General features: G+C 32.6%; 1 protein-coding gene across 1 annotated transcript; it reads right to left on the bottom strand.

Moving 5' to 3' along the window:
* Nucleotides 1-441: 441 nt before the first annotated feature.
* On the bottom strand, nt 442-20,555 carry LOC134698871 (POU domain, class 2, transcription factor 3-like). Its single transcript, XM_063560545.1, has 8 exons — nt 20,453-20,555; nt 11,944-12,020; nt 11,181-11,309; nt 10,225-10,518; nt 9,143-9,208; nt 8,287-8,490; nt 7,892-7,961; nt 442-2,294 (listed from the first exon to the last, which is right to left on the bottom strand). Exons 2-8 carry the CDS (start codon nt 12,010-12,012, stop codon nt 1,312-1,314), a joined length of 1,815 nt encoding a protein of 604 aa, XP_063416615.1. The 5' UTR covers nt 12,013-12,020; nt 20,453-20,555; the 3' UTR covers nt 442-1,311.
* Between the last annotated feature and the right edge of the window lie 4,033 nt (nt 20,556-24,588).

Genomic DNA, 24,588 nt, shown 5'->3' with positions numbered 1-24,588 from the left:
TCTTCATAGTTTGCAAGAGATACAATGTATAGTCTTTTTTTTTATATAGTCATGTTCTTTAGTCTAAATTAAAATATCTTAATAGTAAATAAAAAAATGTTGGTATTCTATAATAGTTTTTGAACAATCAGATATTTCCCTGGAAGATTTTAAAATCTAGTTTGAACATCAAAAGGTTACATGTTATTTCTTTCCCATACTATCAGAGTCAAATAAACTTGGATTGTTGTCAGCATTTATTTTGCTTCTAAGTTAATAGAGTCGCATTGCCTAAAATTTAGGAAAATGGATTTATGTAATTTGTTCTTAAGAAATGGATTAGTTTAGGAGCACTTCTTTTGTTTCCTTTAGCATAAATTATATAAATCCATTGTCTTGAATATTAGGCCAAACTGGATAAGGTATTTGTGTAAGAAATAAAAAAATTCAACAGATTTAAAAAAAAAATCATTTGTAACGTTCACATATAAATGATTTTAATTTTAGAGCCCAGTTATCTGGTGAAATATCCATAGCTGCCATAGAATATTATTGCCACTATAATCATTACTCACGGTACACATATGTGTAGAATTATTATAATGTATCTAACCATTTATTTAAAACATATACAATGTAGTGTAAGAAAACCATATTTTATATTATGTCAAGAACAAGAAATCACATTGTATTTCATTAATACATGGAATGTTAATTTAATATAAATCACATTAATGATAAACATTTAATATCATAATATTGACTTGTTAGAGATAAAAAAACGAACAAAGCAAGAATACTGTGAATTAACTTTTGTTCATTGGATACCAAGTTTTCATTGATTTCATCGTTTATGTTGAACCAGGAAATTAAATGTTCAACGAATTACAATTTTTAATGTACATTTTTGCACATCCCAAAATTAAAATATCCATGAAACAGGGACAAAACTTAAAGGGGGCCCAGTCGCCCATGGCTCCTAGATTTTGAGCTGGGCCCCTAAACTTTCAGTTAAATTTCAGTTGAACATATAGAAACTAATTATGAAACATCTGGTCTGGGCTCCTAGCTTGGAATTCCCAAGTTTAGTCCCTGTGAAACTCCACTATTTTCTCAATCCACGAAAATTGATATCTATAAAACTTAATAAATTCACAGCTATATCAAATAATATAAGACTACTTTACAAATTCTAATAAAAGAAATTATTCTGATAAATTTTATATTCATTTCATAAGTATACATTTTCATATTGACATTTCATGATGAAGTTGATAAAATTCTGACAAATTTTATATTAATTTCATAAGTATACATTTTCATATTGACATTTCATGAAGAGGTTGATATAGTCAATTCTGACTGATTATTTGTCAGTGATGTTGGAATCTGTAACCCAGATATGAATATCTGGTTATTTGAATTTGTTCCATTTTGTGCAACAGAAAAATCAGAAGTATTCATAATTTTTGGTTGAGAGGTGACTGGTAATGTTAATCCCAGCGGAAGCACTTGTTGTGCAAGCGAGGAGAAATTGTTTGTATTCACATTTGTCTTGTCGTTAGTTAGTTTTAACTCTAATGGCATCGCCTGTGAAAAATGGAGAGCTTCCTGAGGATTAGAAAAGTCAACAGAAGTAACTTGCATGTCTTTCTTTGATGGATTTATAGATATAGGGTTCTGTATCCCTGTTGATATAGTCTGTGTATTACTTAACAACTGGTTCCCTACAATACTATTAACAATTGTTGGTTTGTTTAATGTTTGACTTATTGTCTGTGACTGGTTCCCAGATAATGAGTGAGCCATTAAATGATTCAGGGAACCAGAAAGATTCATAGAGGTATTAGTTGGGGAATTCAGTTGTGCATTAACAGTAACGTTCATTGACATTGAAGGAGGGTTAATCCTTTTCTGTTTTTGACGTCTATTACAAAACCACACTCTGACAACTTCTCGTTCCAAATTTAAATCCTCGGCTAAATTAGCTATTTCCTCTGATGATGGTTTAGGATGTTGTATGAATGCTTTCTCTAAAGCCACTCTAACTGAGGTATCTATACTGGTTCTCTTCTTCCTCCTTCTGGCTATGGCTTCAGGTGAAAGGTTCCCAATAGTACTACCACCAGACACTGGAGTGGTTGGACTAGCTGACAACATGTCAGCATCCTTTAACCATTTCTGTAATAATGGTTTTAACTTGCACATATTTTTGAAGCTCAGATTTAATGCCTCAAATCTTGAAATGGTTGTCTGACTGAAATCATTGCCATATAACTTTCCCATAGCTAGACCCACATCACCTTGGGTGAATCCTGAAAAATAAGATGAATCCTGTTTTGCATATACAGTACCTGGCCAAAAGTATATGTTACCTACATTTATTTGCTGTATATTTCCAGATATAAAAGCACATTTTTCAAAAACAAATTTAAAGGGAATTATGATTGAATTTTTATGAACAAGACATTGAAAGACCAAGAATTGTCTAAAGAATATTCATTTATTTAGCCTTAGATTTGTTTTGGGTTGTTTTTGTTTTCTCTTGATGAGAACACGGGCACAGGACATTTGCGCTTTTTTACCTGTAAAATGATAGGACATTTGCTCTTCAAATACTATGGACATTTGCACTTTTAATTTTGATTCACCTGTATCAAATTGATCGGACATTTGCGCTTTTTACCTATAGTCAACTACCTGTAATCTTAATGAGAAGTAATCATTACGTAAATACATTTAACTTATATTTGTCATTAGTTAGTTCACAATTACACAGTCTTGATCATGGATTTTAAAGTTACAGAGACTAGACCTGGTTATGGTTGTTGTTAGAAATTTATTTCCATCAGCTCTCTTGCAGTGCTGCCGTTTCAATCTGTCCCAAAGCCTGGTGGAAAAAAATCAAGCATTAGGACTCTCTAAAGAATACAAGGAATGTACAACTGAAGTGGGAAGGAGAAACTCAATCATTTATTTGAAATGTGGGCTAAGTACCAATCAGGACAGATGAACAAGAGCAAAATTTGTTCACTCATTGGGCTTCAAATATCAAGCTAAAACTGACCTGTAATTGTGATGACAGTACTTGACAGTACTTGATTTTATTTCTTAAGAATGTTTACTTTTAGCTGTACATAAACTTTTAAACACATATCAACAATGTGCTATGAAATGAATTGTAAACTTTTAAAGCCCGGATAAATGAGGAGGGAAGTCATAGATATATATAAAAAAAATGTGCAAATGTCCAATGTAAAAAACGCAAATGTCCATTTTTAAAAAGCGCAAATGTCCATTTTTAAAAAGCGCAAATGTCCTATGTTATGAAGCGCAAGTGTCCACAAAAAAAAGCGCAAATGTCCTATGAAAAAGCGCAAACGTCCCGTGCCGGAGAACACAGACAACAAAGTTTTACAATTTCATTTGGTTGAAATACATAGCAAATTTCTGACCAGAAAATAATATTTGTGTATCTCTTGAGAAAAATTATCCACAACAAAATACATCCAAATAAACCAGTGGCAATTATGTTTCTATTGGTACCAAGTTGCTAAGGGAGTAATAAGCAGCAAATATAAAATTTTAAAAGTCTACTTTTGACCAAGCCAGGAAGTTCACTCACTCCTGCACCAAAAGGCACCCACACTATCAAAGACAGCTGAGGTTCATACATTTAAATCTGTTGTTATAATGTATCTTTATGTTTTGATTCCAGCTGTTGTAGATATTTGTAACATCTTTGTATTTCTTTGAACATTATAAATGTGTTGTTTTATTTGTTGTTTTGGGAATAATTACAAATAGTTTATTAGAAATAAAATTCATTCAACCAAAGATACTTTTTTAAGGTTTTTAAGGACATTGAAAATGCCAAAAATGCAAATGTTTTTATTTGAACTATACATTTTTTCATTGTTTTCCCTTTAAGATTTTGAAATGTAACTAGATTTTTGCCAAACAATGATGACCTGTTAGACAAAGTATTAAAGATTGCATATTTTGGCGTTAATATTGATTCACTTATAGGGTCTTTGCATCGGAACTAAACACATTTATTTAAATAAACAGCTGCACCATGAGCGCATGATACGCCCGACGTCTTGTGTGGAAGTTTTATGCAATAATCATAAATAGTTTCTGAGAAAGTTTTAAGCAATAACCATATATTGTTTTTGAGACACGGCGGGACATGTGAAACCCCCAACCCTGTTTTTTTTTTTACAAAAAACTAAATATCACTAAAATAAAATTTTGAATCAAAACCAAAAAGTATACAGATCTTAAGATTAATATAACAAGGAAAAGTGTAAAGTTTTAAGCAATAATCATAAATTATTTTTGAGATACGGCGCGACATGTAAAAAAACCCTCCCGTTTAACAAATTTCTCAATAACTCCAAAATAAAGTTTTGAATCATCACCAAAAAGTATACAGATCTTTAGATTAATATAACAAAGAAGTGTGTAAAGTTTTAAGCAATAATCATAAATTGTTTTTAAGATACGGCACAACATGTAAAAAAAAACTCCCCCTTTTTTACAAAATACTCAATAACTCAAAAATGAAATTTTGAATCATCACCAAAAAGTATACAGATCTTCAAATTAATATAACAAAGACATGTGTAAAGTTTTAAGCAATAATCATAAATCGTTTATGAGATATTGTGCGACATGTAAAAAAAAACTCCCCCTTTTTTACAAAATACTCAATAACTCAAAAATAAAATTTTGAATCATCACCAAAAAGTATACAGATATTAAGATCAATATAACTAAGAAGTGTATAAAGTTTTAGGTCATAATCAAGAATCGTTTTTGAGATACGGTGCAACATGTGAAAAAATACACACCCCTGTTTTAGTTACAAAGTGCCGTAACTCAAAAAGTTTTAATCTTATTTTCATCAAAAAGTATACAGATCATTTGACCATCATAAGAAACAACTATGTTAAGTTTCATGAAATTTGGATTAGTCGTTCTCAAGTTACGGTGCGACATGTTTACGCCGGACAGACAGACGGACGGACACCGGACATTTGTATACCATAATACGTCCCCTCAAAATTTTGACGGGCGTATAATTGAGATACGGTGTGACATGTGAAACCAGATGCTCCGCAGGGCGTAGCTTTATACGACCGCAGAGGTTGAACCCTGAACGGTTGGGGCAAGTATGGACACAACATTCAAGCTGGATTCAGCTCTAAATTTGGATTGTGATTAAATAGTTGACACAGCATAGGTTTCTGACACAGAATGAATGTGTTCTAATGAACTTAAAATTTTTGTTTTCTCTTAGAGCAATTCACTTTGCTGTTGAATATTAATCCTCTCAAAAAAATGTTTGACCCAATTTTTTAATCACATCCCCCTTTCCCTTATTCCAAAACTAATCTCAATTAAAATATTCTAATGGAGTTTGCAACAATAACTACTCATTTAAATACATCATAAAATATTAAGATGTAAAAATACTGCTTGTTATCACTGAATGGTAAGATTATTTAAATTTATCAGTTGGTAGTAAAAAGTGAATATACATTGTGTATTGTATATAACAAAGATTTAAGTTGATTCTGGACAAAGAAAGATAACTCCAATTAAAAAAAAATCTTGCAATAAGATATTTCTTGCTTACTATTTTGGACAAAGAAAGATAACTCTAATTAAAAAAATTTTGCTATTTCACAACAATGTGAAATTAGATATTTCTTGCCATTGCACAATACTGTGCAATTGAAAAGACTTGCTATTGCACAATACTTAATATAATAATTTTAGATCCTGATTTGGACCAACTTGAAAACTGGGCCCATAATCAAAAATCTAAGTACATGTTTAGATTCAGCATATCAAATAGGCCCAAGAATTTAATTTTTGTTAAAATCAAACTGAGTTTCATTTTGGACCCTTTGGACCTTAATGTAGGCCAATTTGAAAACGGGACCAAAAATGAAGAACCTACATACACAGTTAGATTTGGCATATCAAAGAACCCCATTTATTCAATTTTTGATGAAATCAAATAAAGTTTAATTTTGGACCAGATTTGGACCAACTTAAAAACTGGGCCAATAATCAAGAATCTAAGTACATTTTTAGATTCAACATATCAAAGAACCCAACCGATTCATTTTTTGTCAAAATCCAACTAAGTTTAATTTTGGACCCTTTGGACCTTAATGTAGACCAATTTGAAAACATGACCAAAAGTTAAGAATCTACATACACCCTTTAGATTCGGCATATCAAAGAACCCCAATTATTCAATTTTGATGAAATCAAACAAAGTTTAATTTTGGACCCTTTGGGCCTCTTTTTCCTAAACTGTTGGGACCAAAACTCCCAAAATCAATACCAACCTTCCTTTTATGGTCATAAACCTTGTGTTTAAATTTCATAGATTTCTATTTACTTATACTAACGTTATGGTGCGAAAACCAAGAAAAATGCTTAGTTGGGTCCCTTTTTGGCCCCTAATTCCTAAACTGTTGGGACCTAAACTCCCAAAATCAATACCAATCTTCCTTTTGTGGTCATAAACATTGTGTTTAAATTTCATTGATTTCTATTTACTTAAACTAAAGTTATTGTGCGAAAACCAAGAATAATGCTTATTTGGGCCCTTTTTTGGCCCCTAATTCCTAAACTGTTGAAACCAAAACTCCCAAAATCAATCCCAACCTTTCTTTTGTGGTCATAAACCTTGTGTCAAAATTTCATAGATTTCTATTAACTTAAACTAAAGTTATAGTGCGAAAACCAAGAAAATGCTTATTTGGGCCCTTTTTGGCCCCTAATTTCTAAAACGTTGGGACCAAAACTCCCAAAATCAATACCAACCTTCCTTTTATGGTCATAAACCTTGTGTTAAAATTTCATAGATTTCTATTCACTTTTACTAAAGTTAGAGTGCGAAAACTAAAAGTATTCGGACGACGACGCAGACGATGACGCCAAAGTGATAGCAATATACGACAAAAAAATTTTCAAAATTTGCGGTCGTATAAAAATACACACCCCTGTTTTAGTTACAAAGTGCCGTAACTCAAAAAGTTTTAATCTTATTTTCACCAAAAAGTATACAGATCATTTGACCATCATAAGAAACAACTATGTTAAGTTTCATGAAATTTGGATAAGTCGTTCTCAAGTTACGGTGCAACATGTTTACGCCGGACAGACAGACAGACAGACAGACGGACGGACACCGGACATTTGTATACCATAATACGTCCCGTCAAAATTTTGACAGGCGTATAAAAACAGTTGTTGGCATGATACAGGTTATGTTCTTCTCATATATGTTATGATGGTATGATACTAAACCCCTAACGGGAAGAATTGTGCCTGATGTACATATGATGAAATCATAATTTTTCAGTCAGTTTAATTGAAGTCTGGAGCTGGCATGTCAGTTAACTGCTAGTAGTCTGTTGTTATTTATGTATTATTGTCATTTTGTTTACTTTCTTTGGTTACATCTTCTGACATCAGACTTGGACTTCTCTTGAACTGAATTTTAATGTATGTATTGTTATTCGTTTACTTTTCTACATTGGCTAGAGGTATAGGGGGAGGGTTGAGATCTCACAAACATGTTTAACCCCGCCGCATTTTTGCGCCTGTCCCAAGTCAGGAGCCTCTGGCCTTTGTTAGTCTTGTATTATTTTAATTTTAGTTTCTTGTGTACAATTTGGAAATTAGTATGGCGTTCATCATCACTGAACTAGTATATATTTGTTTAGGGGCCAGCTGAAGGATGCCTCCCGGTGCGGGAATTTCTCACTACATTGAAGACCTGTTTGTGACATTCTGCTGTTGTTTTTTTCTATGGTCGGGTTGTTGTCTCTTTGACACATTCCCCATTTCCATTCTCAATTTTATCTATAATAAGTATACATACCTAATTCAATTCTTCTTCTTTTAAAAGTTTTAGCAAACTGTTCTAATTCTTCTAAATCAATGTTTTCTTCCTTAAAAATAATGTGAGTTAGTTAAAGAATTACAGACAAAAAGTAGGAAGGAAAAATCAAATGTTTATTACTGTGGATTCATTATTATTATTGAGGCATACAGGGTAGTATACTTTTAACACTCATTAAAAGTCTTGAAAAATCCAACATTTTGTCCATTTTTTACAGAGCTCTTTTTTTATGAAGGCTTTTCCTTGAATGTTATTAATCTGTAATAATTTATATTAAAGTTCATTATATATCTAGATGAAGAGTAAGACTTGAGTTAACCAGAAACCATCTGACTGCAAGTTAACATGCTGAGTTATAAGAATGATAGACCTACTGGTTGTATAGTAAGATGCATGGACTCCTCTTCAAGTTCTACTGGTTCCTTGATAGATTCTGATGCTTGTTGTTGTTGCTGCTGCTGCTGTTGTTGTAGTTGTTTAAGTTGTTGCGATACATTCTGAGATTGCAGCACTGGAGCAGGTGTTGGTTGTGTTAGGGCAGCAGCTTGTGTTGTTTGTTGTAAAACAGGTTGTTGAATCTGAAAAAGAAAGACCATTTTGTTAGTGAGGGAAAGACTGGTTAAGGCTACTGCATTGTCATTCATAACTCAATTAAATTTTACTTTTGATAATAGCCTTTTCACTAAATACTTTTCTTCAGTTGGCACATTCATGTATAGTAGTGTTTCTCTTATAATAGTAATACATGTACATAACTTCTTTTTTTTTCATCTAAAATTAAGCGTTGTTAACTATTATTAGAAACCTTATCATTCTTTATTTTTTCAGTTCATTTTCTTTTTAATTCAAATTCTTTGTTTGCATAATAGTGCTGAAACTGCACAGCTGGCTTATACCAATTTTGTAATATTTTCCAAAGACAAAGTTCTAACTTTAGCTAGGGTAAATTTGTCCCATGTATTATCCCCAACTTTTGTTGACATTTAAACTTAATCTGATTTTATAGTGAATAAGTATCTGGTTTTGTTTGTAATAAAAGAAACATTGTACTTTATCTTCATGATTTTGTCTTGTTGGCTTCCCATGTCTAATTTTATCTTGAACATGTTTCGACGAAATAATGAAAACAACAAATTATAATTTACATGCATCAACATTGCTATTCTGATGTTAGTTATTCTTGAATTTTGTTCACTTTGCTATATTATGAAAATCCCTTGAATCACATACCTGTTGGGCCAATTGTGCATGTTGTCCAAGTGATGCCAATGTCAAATTCTGCAACACTGGAATACCCTGAAATAAATCATTCAAGTCATAAATTTTACTTTTGCTCTTTACACTATTAAATGCAGTCTTAGAGGCCAAATAAAAATATATATGTGGTTCCATTTACATCCTTTCAAAAAATAGGGTCGGTAGATCGGCAATATATTTATTTTTTTTCTTTCTAATTTTTTATTTGGGATTGTCAAAATCCGAGAAAAAATAGGGTGTTTTACCAAATTACCGTATTATACACGCCCGGGAAGTTCGTCATTTTATATGTGTTTTGGTTGTAAATTAAATAGTCATGTTAAGTTTTCAGATAGTTTCGTTGCATTCTGTTATGAATGGTTGCATTTTAGCAATACTTTTAGATACTTCTGATTGATATACAGATGACAGATTAAGTTCACAATCCTAAAAATTTTATCCTTTAAAATTCTATTTTTCAAAAAATGAAAAAAACGTTCTAGAGTCCGTCGGGTAACTGGAAGCACAAATATATATTTTTATTTGTCCAGACTGATAAATGTTTATGGAAATAACAAGAGAGCATGTTTTTACTGTGCATGCCAGTACAAAAAATACCAAAAGGACTGAAAGGTGCACACATGTTATAATTCATCACTGTTAGACTGCTCACCTAATTTAAACTCATTATATTCAGTTAAACTTGAGAGGAGTGTAAAGAAAATATTATTAAAGTTCATTCAATATATTTTAAAAATATATCAAAGACTCAAATGGCTTGCATAGAATGTTTCTGACATATAAAATGCCAAAAACCAATACCATAATAGCAGGTGCACAGCTTCAACATTTTATATGTGCAATCTTCCTGTCTACTTTCTGGGATCTAGGTTGAAAACTGAAGAACTTAATTACACAAAACTTGTATTTTTTATCATAAATATAGACAAGAAACCCATTTAGTTAGGGGATAGAAAATAAGTATACAGACTATTTTATGAGATAATCTCATTGCTGTCCAATAATTCCACTAACATGACTAAGATTAAAAAAAAAGAAGAAGAAATACTTCGAACCTGGTTCTGAATAATAAATGGTTGTAGTGAAGCTCCACCTAGCTGTGATGTATTAATCAGAACAATCTGTGGTGAATTAGCTGCTGTCAGACCTTGTAGGGTGGCTAAAGTAGGTGCTGCATTGAATTGTTGAGTGGCTTGTGTTGTCTGTGCTGTCTGTAATGCCTGGTTCTGACTGGTCTGAACCTGTTGTAACTGCAGCTGGTGTTGTTGTATTGTCTGCTGAAGTTGTTGTAACTGTTGGAGATCTGCTGCTGACAACTGTATCCCTGCTAGCCCACTAGAAACTGGTACCTAATTTGAGATGAAAAAAATAATAATTGAATAATGCTCTTGAAATGTTACTTATTTTGCTTACAGCATGTACAGTACAAGCATTAAGATATGACTTGTCTTTATTAAGATGATACTATTCGTATGAATTCAGTAATATTTTTTTTCTATTTCCCCAAAGCTGATATTTGAATTTTCTGAAACATGTGAAAGCATATATCTTATGTCAAAAAATGTGATTTATAACTTATCCATTCTTTTTTATTTTCCCTGAATGAATAGGGCCAAATAAGCTCCATAATGCACCTTTTTTGGGGGTATTTTAGTGGTTGTCCTTCAATCATAGTAATGTTGGTCACCATAGAAGAAAGTATATACATTTCACTTGTTTTTACTTTTTAGGAGTATGGTGGCTCATTGTAACATTTCATAGATCTCATTAATCACTATCATGGTTGAGTTTTTATTGTTCAAATTTTAAGATTCATGGTAATTGGTGTAAAATAAAACATATAGGTATCTTAAAAAGTTATGTCATGAAAATTGGTACATTCTTCATCAAAATCATAAATGTTGTGCTTAGTACATGTGGATGATTTAAATTTCCAAATGACAGTAATCCTAGCCGCTGCTCTAGTCAAGTAATGATTTAGAACCCCCTTTTCTGACAGACTTGTACATACCACAGCTGGTTGAGCAAATCCTCCCTGTAACAACAATCCACCTTGTGCTGCTGCTCCTGTGGCCATAGGGAACTGTCCAGCTAACAAAGCATTCTGTAACTGTTGTATTGCTGCAGAAGCACTGGTGGCCTGTTAAAAAAAAATGAGATTAATCCATAATTTTATTATATTACCAGGCCGGTAAAGTCATTTCTTACTCTTATAAAAGTGAGTAGGAAAAAAATTAATTTGCACTATAATTGTGCCCAAAATAAAAAAAACCTCATTCATGTTTTTGTGAATTTTTTTAAGTCATTGAAGATTTTTTTGCATCCCATATCTTTTTGGCAAGTCAGACTGTGTTTTCAGTAGCTCTATAATACACTAATTAAAGGCATTTTCACTCGTAAATTAGTTACAGATCCATTAAAAGTAACTTTGGATAACTTTAGCTGCCACTGTTAAAAAGATTTTTTTTAAAAGCAGACAATTCTAAGTGGTTGGTAGAGCAACAATTTGTGTCAAATTTGATACAGAGGCAGGTACCGCTTTTGAAGTCCCCCCCTACACATCCCCTATCTAATACAACTAGCACATCCCTAGCTACCAATTCCTGATCTTACATGTAATTCTAGATTGCAGGTCGTCTCACCTCAAGTTAACCCTCCCCTCCGCACCCTTCAAGATTAATCCAGTACATACCTGATTAAGTGGTTTAGAGGCATCTCCCTCTCCCGTTGACCCCCCTCTCTTCACCACCCTTTATGATTATGTAAGTACCTACCAGATTGAGTGGTTTAGAGGCATCTCCCCCTCCTGTTGACCCTTCTCCTTGAGACACATCTCCATTCATCTTGTAACCTGCAATCAATAATGTTTTATATTAGATCATGATCATTATCTCGCAGTCAATATCATAACATTGATGTGTTGACCAAAATACAATTTGCTCAGAATGCTGAGCATTGTTTCTCACTAAACTGTTCTTTTCAACTTTTTTTAATCACGCTTCACTGATGAATCTTTTGTAAATCTGGCAAACAAAATTGTTAGCCTGATATCTTTGAGTTTTGTTATTTTTGAATTCTCTAATTGTCCTTATATTATCAAAATGTACTTTTTATATTTTGTTTGCAACTTTAGTGATTTGGTACAAATAGGAATCATATATTCTGTTAAAAAAAAAAGATATACAAATTCTTACCGAAAACCATTGCAAGAGAAAAATACAACATCATTTAGTAAAATTATCTTAAATTGGTATACCTATATGACATATATGATATTGTTCAATTTAATGATTAATTTTTTTTATCAAAAAAATATATCTTAAGTTAAATACTGGTAACTGAAAATGCCAAAGTTGTAAAATTTTCAAAAAAACATTGTCACAGACTTATCCATGACGTATTTCATGCATATTGGAAAGTCTTAAAAGCCAAAGTGTTGTTCTCCTCTCTGCATATTTGAATTGACAAATTCCCATACCAATGAAACTAGAACCTTAACTTATGGTTAATAAATATCCTATGAATATGGAATGAACTGGCTCAACACAATGTCTGATGATGATGAAAAGCTAATATTCAATTTACTTTGGCCTTAATGAAAGGGGAACGAATAAGAATTATTCAATTTACTTTGGCCTTATAATGAAGGGGGAATGAAAAAGAATTATTCAATTTTCTTTGGCCTTAATGAAAGGGGAATGAATAAGAATTATTCAATTTACTTTGGCCTTATAATGAAGGGGGAATGAAAAAGAATTATTCAATTTACTTTGGCCTTAACATGCTTAATGAAGAGGGAATGAAAAAGAATTATTCAATTTACTTTGGCCCTACTGAAGGAGGAATGGAAAACTAATATTCAATTTACTTTGACCTTATAATGAAGGGGGAATGAAAAAGAATTATTCAATTTACTTTGGCCCTACTGAAGGAGGAATGGAAAACTAATATTCAATTTACTTTGGCCTTATAATGAAGGGGGAATGTAAAAGAATTATTCAATTTACTTTGGCCTTATAATGAAGGGGGAATGAAAAAGAATTATTCAATTTACTTTGGCCTTAACATGCTTAATGAAGAGGGAATGAAAAAGAATTATTCAATTTACTTTGGCCCTACTGAAGGAGGAATGGAAAAATAATATTCAATTTACTTTGACCTTATAATGAAGGGGGAATGAAAAAGAATTATTCAATTTACTTTGGCCCTCCTGAAGGAGGAATGGAAAACTAATATTCAATTTACTTTGGCCTTATAATGAAGGGGGAATGTAAAAGAATTATTCAATTTACTTTGGCCCTACTGAAGGAGGAATGGAAAACTAATATTCAATTTACTTTGGCCTTATAATGAAGGGGGAATGTAAAAGAATTATTCAATTTACTTTGGCCCTACTGAAGGAGGAATGGAAAACTAATATTCAATTTACTTTGGCCTTATAATGAAGGGGGAATGTAAAAGAATTATTCAATTTACTTTGGCCCTCCTGAAGGAGGAATGGAAAACTAATATTCAATTTACTTTGGCCTTAATGAAGGGTGTATGGAAAAGTAATACTAGGTAAACATTAAACAGCAAAATAGACAAATGATTAAACTATTACTCAGTCAGAGTAAAGGGAGAGGATTTAGAACTTTCAAAAAATGTTTTAACCTGCCATAACCATATGCATCATGACCATGATAACGTTTGTGGTTTGAGTACTGAAAATTTTTAACGTCAATTTTGGCTGTCTAAAGTTGAGAATCGAGAAGAGGATTTAGCACTCACAAATCTGGTTTGACCATGCTACATTTGAAATGATTCCATTCGTTCTTATAATTAGATTGAAAATATATTTATAAACATGATAAAGGACAAAAACAACAATATCAGGACATTTTTAGAAAAAAGCCAATACATCAATGGAACAGTAGTTGTATTTATCCTGCATGTCCATTTTTAAAATGAGATCATTATATGATGAAAATGCCTTAGACTTGGAACACATAACACATCAATGTATTCATTAAATGAGATTTAAATACATTTGTTCAGTTTTATAATTATAGTGGCCATTTGAGATACATGTCACATATATGTTATACATGTTACAATTACATTTATACAAATGCTGCTCAAAAATCCAGAAATTTTTGAAAATCATTTAATTTCAGTAATAAATTTTATCACTTCCCCAAATATTCCTTTCAAAATCATTCAATGCAACCCTTTTAAAATACTGACCAGTAATTGAAAAATTTAGACAAATAACCAAGGTTATAATACATCTTTTACAATAAAAAAACTTCAAAACATTTTCTTTTAAATAATCTAAGATGATAAGAACTAATTAGATGTACTGTACCGCTACTATAAAATGTGTTAAAGTACAAATGAACTAGTGTTTGCTTTTACCATGTTTACATGTGTTACAGTTACATGTAACAATGCATTTACGGGGAAAAAAACACATTTAAATAAAACATCTGCAGAGGAAATTGTACATTTCAGTCCATCAACTTTTATAGTTGCCATTTGAGATTTATCAATACACATCAATAATAAAATTGTCAATTACATGTTGTTAAATTTGTAACAGATCTAATTTTCATAAAAAGAGATAATATGATTTTACATTACCGTATAGTTTTTTTCTCATCCTCTCCTTTCCCTTACAAAGCCTTACAGAGAAATGATTAACATTTCCAATATAAAGATGTAAATTAACTACAGAATTTGCATTCATATCACACCCCAATACACAATTACGTTGTTTTGTATTAAAATGAGCATTTTCATTCTAAGCTGGTGGGTTTAATCTTTAGAAATGTCACATACACAATACCAGGATAATTTAAACGGCACATTTTGTATCTGAATATGTAAATTTTCTGAATAATATTAGTGATTTAGTCGCTATTTTATTCAGTAAAGAAATAAATAATTAACAATCTTAAGGCTTAAAGGAAACTGTTACATGGGCTTTTAAAGATGATGCATGCGTTAACTTAAACAACTGTCATCAAGATTGCCTGTTTGGCCAAACAAGACCATAGCCAGTGAAAATATGATTGGAATAATTTCTAATTAAATCCTTTTTGAAACTGAAATTATATTTCTTTTCTAATGTAAGTTAATTTTTGAAAGTCTAATTGACTTAATTATATATGCTTTTACAAGTAATGCATGCAAAAATGCATTGCACAGAAATTGAGACTACCTTAAGATTGTTAAACAAGATTGCACCTAAAAGCCAATGTAATGAATTGGTGCTGAAATGGACCTGTAAATTATCTATTAAAACAAAGTAAAATGCCCAATTGATGGCACTATAATGGTGATAATAAAATCAGTTACAGCCGATCTCATTGAGTGTGTAGTTTAAAGTAATATCCTTGGTTAGCTTGCTCGCTAGCTGAATTGTGAAGTCATTATAAGTAACCTTACTTACCCTCCTTTTGAAGTAGCATACTCCTACAGACAGATAGATTTTATTTGTCGGACTAGTCTACTTTCATTCAAAGGAGGGTAGTTTACCTAACCTGATAATGTGCTCATGGTTCAGCTACATGTAGCAAGCAAGCTAACCAGAGATATTACCTTTAGCTACACACTCAATGAAATCAGCTGTAAAGCCTATTAGAACATAGATGGGGTCTGACACAGGGACATGGCAAATAAGTTTGAACCTTTGAACATCTTGAAAAACAACAATTTTAGCATTTTTACATAAAATAATTTATGGGACTGAAACTTGAATCTGCATTTCATTTACATGTATGATAACATAACTTTTGCCATACCATAATTAAATCCAAAAATCGGGAATCTGGAGACCCTACTACTGGTATTTGAAGACTGTAATCATGTGCAAAATCAAACTCAACTAGAATTTCATGTAGCTACATGTATAATAAACTCATCATAGATACCAGGTCTAAATTTTGTATATCTGTAAGCTAGACATGCGTTTCGTCTTTAAAAGACTCATCAGTGACGCTCGAATCCCAAAGTGTTAAAAAGGCCAAATAAAGTACAAAGTTGCTTATATTGCACAGTTTGGACATTTTTTACAGCAATAATAAATAACCGTCTCCCATCATTTAAATGACTCATTACTAAACATAAAATGTAAGAGTATAGAAATTTTAAACAACACTTTCAAGATAGCCACCCAGTGAACTTCAAATCATCATGGGTTGTACAAGCCCTCAGTACTTTCGATCATGCTTTCAAATTTCTGACCAGTTTGATTTGAATAAATGCATTGGAATTTGGTCAACATTAAAACTGATTGCAGGAAGTGGAGAGCAAAAGTTACAATCAAGTCATAGTAACTGAAATATCTGCCTCAATCTACCAAGAGTAATTATAGACATAACCAAAATGCAGTGTCCACTAATTTTTTTTATTAGGTACAAATGTAGCAAAATTGGTGTGAGAACAAACACAACATTCAATATGTCACTAAAACCAGTGCTGGAAACGGATGCTTGCCCCAACTCCAATTTACAAGTAACACCTACATGTATGTACATGTACATATGCAGGTAGAATAGTAAATTTCCATCAACCTGATCAACATTAAAAATATATATATATAAAGAGAAACTCCCAAAGTCAGGAAAGTGATAAAAGGGCTTCAAACAGGTAACTTCATTTCTGTAGGTTACAATATTATATATTTTTACTTTTTTAGGTTTTGCCCAATGATGTGAATATCAAATCAAAATTGAACAAATTTCCCCCACAAATCCCCTCGTACAATCTATCACCAAAAATATGTAAATATAGTTAATTTGCATTGGTTATTTAAATCTAATGGTCTGATCAATGTTTGTACCCTGCTGTCTTTATTCATGAATAAATACACTTTATAAATATTGATGACATTCGCTTGGAATATATTAGATGTAAATTGGATAACAGGAAAACTGAGGCTCTCCACTTGTGCAAACCTCACTTGCACATCAATATGCTATATAGTGAGCCTAGGTTTAGTCTTTGATAGTTAACTGTCGCTTAATGATCTATGATCATAATTTATATTTCACTTTCTAAGTACTATTGGTTGGTCTTATATCATGCATATTAAAAAAAAAACATCTATAGCATGTATAGCTTTAAATTATATACAAACATTTGCATTCTACCTAGTACAGTACAGCAAGCAGCTGCAGTATAATCCAAAAATATCGACACACATGTAAATTCTAATTTATACAACTAAACTGTTTCTCACACATAACATATATAAAAAATATATACTTTTAATGAAAAAATCCCAGTACAAAACATAATAATGGTTTATTCAATTTTGTGACTTCCATCTATAATGGTAAATCCTAGGTGTTATTCTCCTCAATTCTGTTTTGTAGTTTTGTCTACATGTACATGGCATATATAAATTTTGTCTCTACATCACATGTATCTATTCAGTTGGAATAGTTAGTGTAAAATACCATACATTGGTCAGAAAAACTTTCAGTTATAATATGGGTTATCTCCCATTATTCAGAATATCATGATTCCAAACAATTTCATTACATAATGTAGCATGAATATAAGAAAAGATTTGAGATGAGACAATACTTTTTGTCATTTTCCACATCATTACACTGTACTTATATATACATGTATGTACAATGTACAATTTTTTATATGCTTGTCTATTCTTTTTATAATTTTGCTTTTCTGAAAGATAGAATTGCTCCACTGTAGCCTCTAGTCAATAAATTTGTAACAACTTGATAGCAAAGCCTTATAAATATTTATGAAGGTAATTTTCGTTAAACTGATCAAATTCTCAGACCAACTCAAACATTAAAAACAGCTTCCGATTTTATTAAAAACTTTATAACATTTATGAATATTTATGAATTGAAACGATTTGAACAAGTGTACAATATATTTATTAGCATTTTTTTCTCATTTTTAGAAACAAAAGTACTTTCATGGAAATTTTCAAATCTATAATAATATCCAATCATGAATAAAAAAACTAGCATTAAGCATATGAAATTTATTATTTTTGTAGTACTAAAAGTAATGAATGATTTTTTTTCACTGTCTTAATCAAACAGAATACATCAAAATATAAAAAAATACAAAACCACCATCTTGTTTTACGTCAACAAATAAATGAACAGTCATTATTAATTAACATTGATGACACTCATTAGATGTTACATAACACTAGAAGTAAACTACAATACAGTAAGATATTCCCTATATTAGATGTTATTTCTGTTGTTTTTTGTAAGTGTTATTGGGTTTTAGTCTTCATGACGATGCTTTGCATAGAAAATTGTATTCCAATAGACATTTGTATTTAAATGTAAAGATATAATATTATAATAATAAGATGTGGTATGATTGTCAATGACACCTCATCAAAAGAGACAAACTGACATAAAATTAACAGCTGTAGGTAACTCGAATGACCTTTTAAATGACCAAAACCCATACTTTGCCATATTTCCTGGAAGGCTGAGACAGTACCATTAAACGTGTGAAATTTTATAAAAAATAAATAAATGACAGGATATATACTTAAACATACATGTATGCAGAACATCAACAACTCATGGCTGAGTGTGCAGGGCCAAATAACTTCTGTGAAAAAGAAAAATACATGTAAGTGGTTCCCTTTATGCTAAACCAAACACAACAGCTGTAAACAAGGAAATTTAGCAAAAGTTTCATTTTTTATAGGCATGAATCAAATAGACTGTTGACTGAAAGATATTTATCTACATGAAAATGAAATGTGCCAATAGTCATATACAAGGTTTCAGAGGAGTTGAGATGACAGGAACAGGACTGACGGACGGACAGATGGACAGACAGACGGGTCACAACAGAATACCCTCTGCAACTTTGATGCATGGGGTATAATAAATTTAAGTAAATGAGGAATGTGTCCATGGGAAACAGATGCAGCTGCGCTTGAAGATAAAATTCAAAATCAGATATTTTACTATTTACAAGGAATGTAACACATGGCCATCAAAATTCAATCTGTGTCTGTGATTAGTTAACAAATGTAATAAGCATTGCGTATTCATTTCATAATATTTGGTTGAGGCAAACTAAAGTTACACGACAATACAGATTTAGCAATTTTTCCATTTATAGAGGGGCATAACGTTACGTCAAGAACAGTTATTCCCAAAGTTGGTTTCCATTAAATATTCTCTAACTTTAGTTGGCATCGACCTGTCAACCAATCAATGTATGAGGGGTCAGACCTATATCAGGACTCTGGGATAGTCCATTTTTTATTTTGTGATTTAGTTTTTAATAGAGACACAGGATTTCTGGTAATTTAGGATTTTTATCTATACTGACTAATAACATAAGGACCTAAGAGTTAGGATACTGCAGCTACCCATCTGGTGCACCTGCCTCGACCACTGGTTTTTGTAGGAGTTCATATGCATATTTTTTTTATTGATTAGTGTTCTGATTGTGATTGATCCTATTATACCTGAGTTTATAAAATAAAACTTAATTTGGTCAACAATTTTTTTTTTAAATACTTCTTGGATACATTTGCACATTATTTGCTGTTATATGGTTTTTGGATTTCTTGTAAAATACTTATGTTCATCTTGGTCCAAACTATCAGAAACATACACAGTCATTATACATTTTGAACATGTCAGCAGATCAGACAGAATTGAAAGAAGAAATTATTCCCTTTTTCTTAATATTAAAATAATATAGTTATTGCTGACTACTGTTGAAGTTGCTACCAGTATAATACTTTCTTTTACTCAGAGGACACTTTTTAGCCTTCAGACATTTTAATACACTGAATGGCCCTCTATTAACGAAACGTGCGTTTATGTGTAAAACCTGAATATTTAATAGGAATATACATACAATTGTAAATACAGTAATTTGTAATATGCATATATGCAAAATAAAGCTCAAAACAAGCACTGACGTAACTACACATCTCGATTAAAAAATGAAAACTGGCAAGGACAAGGTAAACCACAAATCTGCGATCTCGCATCTCTTCCTTCGTTAACCTTAAGATTTTGAGATAACCTGTTTTTTTTTGGATACATTTTAATGACAAGCAAGAACACAATCAAGTTAAGCGAATTATGAAATTATGAATATGTAAACTACAATTATTTTGATTATTCATTAGAATGAAACAAATTTCCGCCATTTTGAATAATCAGGTTGACGCATTTGCATTTTATAAATATTGTTGCAAGAAACTGAGGGCATTAAAACCCCCAAAACTAACTGGTTGACAAAAGAAGTGTCATGGTAATTACTTACTAATTAATCGCTTGATTTGGCGTCTAGGTGTTGTTTTAGAATTCACAGTAACATGCAAATTAATCAGCTTATAATTTGCATACAAACAAGCCGACAATGGCTGGCGAAGTAATTATTGAAACGTTTTTGATTGGTTGATAAAAATTTCATCACAGATTATTCTAAATTTTAACTTTATTTAGCGGGAAATTTTAAAATCAACATGTTTTTTGTACAAGATATTTCTAATTTGTTTTTAGACAAATGAAAACAAATCCACTTGTATTCCCCCCCTTCTGATGAGTTAAAATAGAAATATCACTACAATAACATCATATCAAATGCAAATAAATCTCTTGGCTTCCTGAGTCGGACTTAAAAATTTCCGTAAGGCAACCATTTGATTTTCTGGGGGGGTGGGGCAGGTTAGTGGAAGGGTTGGGATCCCGCTAACATGTTTACCCCCTCCCCAACCACATTAAGTATGTATGTGCTTGTCCTTAGTCAGGAGCCTGTAATTCAGTGTTTGCCGTTTGCTTATGTGTTACATATTTTTTTTTCGTTCATTTTTTATTATACCTGAGTTAACTGAGTTAAATAAGGCCGTTAGTTTTCTCGTTTGAATTGTGTTACATTTTCATTTCGGGTCCTTTTATAGCTGACTATGCGGTATGGGCATTGCTCATTGTTGAAGGCCGTACGGTGACCTATAGTTGTTAATTTCTGTGTCATTTTGGTATCTTGTGGACAGTTGTCTCATTGGCAATCATACCACATCTTCTTTTTTATAACCTTGAAAATGTTGAAACAGAAAAAGATATTGGAGTAATATAACCATTGACATGAATCTGTCGTTTGTAAATCATATCCAAAATCATATTATCTTATGTTTAGCTTTATGATTTTGGATATGATTTACGTCGCGGTTCCTCTGTCCACCTAGACAGTTGCACACTTTACATTACTACATAGGTACGTGTAAGACCCACTAAGACCGAATTTGAAGTAAGCAGACAATTATGTGCAATTAGAAAACGACCAAAATGTTGCCTACAATCTAACCCGAATAATTCAGTCGTTATTTTACGCTGATCTACGAAGGCTACATAAACGCCTGAACGTCTTCCTCAATCAAGACCGTCAACCGGAAAATTCACGCCGCTATGCAATATGGGAATTTTGATTTAAATTGGCAGCTTAGGAAGGAGGAGTTCCAGATGTTAATTGATGTTAAATGATGTTAACTGATGTTAATTAATTATTATCGGATTTGTGTTAATTGAACACACGTATTTGGTAAGACAATTACAAGACAGTTGCGCAGACTCATTATCCTGATCGCCGCCGATTGGCTCTCTCTCACAGAGAGCAGGCGACGCGGCCAATGATCATAAGGAGTTCAAGCCCTCATGTGGGAGAAAATCGGACACAGAAAGGGCTTGAATTATCTGTATCTGTATCTGTATAGTACTGGAAATGAACTCAAAATACTGAGTAAAACTTATCCAGGAAATGTGTGTGCGCCACTGATGTCTAGTCGCGCGATATAACTGCCTTAAAACTTTCCACAGTTTTACAGTTCACGGCAGCATTTGGTAGTAAGTTCCAATCAATTATAGTTTGTGGAAAAAAAGAATGTTTGTAAATGTCAGTATTTGCTGATAAAAGTTTTATTTGTTTGACGTTAGAAGTTCTGGATGGTCTAGTATTAAATTCTATGTGATGTTCAGTGGGGATGGCTACCAGGTCGTTCACTATTTTATACAGTAGTACCAGTCGTTGTTCTCGTCTTCGTTCCACAAGAGGTTTCCAACCAAGGTCTTTCATCATGGAGGTGACACTACTAGTACGTCTATAGTCTTTGAAAACAAATCTAGCTGCTCTTCTTTGTATGTTCTCTATGCGATTTATGTCTTTTTGTAGGTATGGGTCCCATACAGTGCCTGAGTAATCTAAGACTGATCGAACTAGCGAGATGTAGGCAGTTTCCTTAAAATGTTTGTTGCAGTGTTTAAGGTTCCGTCTGATGAATCCAAGTGTAGAATTGGCTTTGTTGCAGAATTTGTTTATGTGTGATGACCATTTCAAATTATCGCTAATAATTACACCTAAGTATGGATTTTCATTGACCTGCTCTAATATGTGGTTACTTAGTGTATAACTGTATGTGAGCGGGGACCTGCTACGGTGAATTGACATGACATAGCATTTACTGGCATTAAAACGCATACCCCAGTCCTTTGCCCAGTTGTCAAGTGAATCTAGATCTTTCTGTATTTGGAGTTGGTCCTGTGGTGTATCGATAGTATTATACAGGAGGCAGTCGTCGGCAAACAGACGTACTTGTGATTTTACACATAGCGGCAAGTCATTAATATGACATAGAAAAAGAAGGGGACCGAGGACAGTTCCTTGGGGCACCCCTGAGTCGACGGAACAAGATGAAGAAAATTCTCCTTCGACGATAACTCGCTGTTGGCGTTGCATTAGGAATGATTCAATCCATGCATTTGTATTACCATCAATTCCATAGTTCTTTAATTTGTGTAGTAGTTTTCGATGAGGCACAGTGTCAAATGCCTTACTAAAGTCCAGTATGGTTAAATCAATTTGCTTCTTGGCATCAAAGGATTTCATGATGTCATGCATAGTAATTAGAAGTTGACTTTCGCAGGAATGGCCACTACGGAAACCATGTTGAAGTGAGGTAAGTATATTGTGTGCTTCCAGGTGTTTCAGGATGTGCCTGCAAACTATGTGTTCAAGTAGTTTGCAGCAAACACAGGTAAGTGATACAGGTCGGTAATTTGCCGCTGTATGTCTATCTCCTTTTTTAAATATTGAACTGATGTTAGCGTTTCTCCAGTCAGATGGAAGAGTACCCGAGTCTAGACTAAGCTGGAATATGTGACTCATTACTGGTGCTAATTCAATTGAGCACAGTTTTAATACTTTATTTGCGATGCCGTCTGGTCCACTAGCTTTGCTGATGTTTAAGTTTCTCAATAGTTTTTCTACTCCTTGTACTTCGATGTTGATGTTTTTCATACTTGGGTATTTTGATTCATGGGTCTGTGGTAGTTGATCTGATGCGTTTTCCTTGGTGAAGACCGACTTAAATTGGTCGTTTAGTAATTCTGCCTTGGATTTGCTGTCCTGATGTAAAATTCCATTTTTTTTAATTCCAGCTACACCTATATTGTCAGTACGTTTGGACTTTATGTATCGCCAAAAAGGTTTACTATTACCTTCCGCCAAAGCTGCATCTAGTATTGTATTGACATACTGCCAGTGAGCTTGTCGTACAGCTTTTTGTGTAGCTCTTTTATGTTGTTTGAATTTTGCCCAGTCTTCTGGCTTTCCTGTGTGTTTAGCTTTCTGAAATAGTTTGTGTTTTCTCCTAATTTTCTTTTTTACGCTGTTTGATAGCCAAGGTAGACTATGTCTCTTATTTGTTATTTTCCTTGGTACATTAAGGTTGAGTGTTGTTTCTATACCGTTTTTAAGGTTGGTCCACTTATCTTCAACAGAGGTGTTCCTATTGATGATGTCAGCGCCAACTTTTATAATGTCAGCTTTGATCTCCTCCCATTTTGCTTTCTTATAAACATATATTTCTCTTGGTTTTGGTTTATTATACTGCGGTTTTAGGTCAGTATCAAGAACAATCATGTTGTGGTCTGATATTCCAGGTAGTGTGTTACATGACTTTACAAGACTTGGATGGTTTGTGAGAAATAGGTCAAGGATGTTGTTTTCTCGGCTTGGTTTTAGTTGTAGTTGTTCCATACCAAACTCTTCAATAAATTCAAGTAGTTCTTGGTGATGTTTTACTTGTGCTTTTCCAGGTTTGACTGTGTTGTTGTTCCAGTCAATATGCGGAAGATTAAAGTCTCCTGCAAGTATAATAGGTTTATCTTTGCTGTTTTCACTCACATTTAGTACTGATGTTTTAAGGTTATGCAGTGCGTCTATGCTTGCATTTGGTGGACGGTAGTAGGAACCAATTATGACTGATTTGGTCTTTGTTTGTATTTCTGCCCATTGTAGTTCACAATTGTTTTCACTGTTTTCAACTGCGGAAGTAGTGAATTTATCATGGACTGCAATGAATACACCTCCCCCGTTTTTATTTCTGTCCTTGCGAAAAACATTCT

This window comes from Mytilus trossulus, unplaced genomic scaffold, assembly GCF_036588685.1.
Source record: "Mytilus trossulus isolate FHL-02 unplaced genomic scaffold, PNRI_Mtr1.1.1.hap1 h1tg000024l__unscaffolded, whole genome shotgun sequence".
In the NCBI taxonomy this organism is placed as follows: Eukaryota; Metazoa; Mollusca; class Bivalvia; order Mytilida; family Mytilidae; genus Mytilus; species Mytilus trossulus.
The sequence above is the reverse complement of the archived record's forward strand: the minus strand, read 5'-3'. Positions and strand labels throughout refer to the sequence as shown.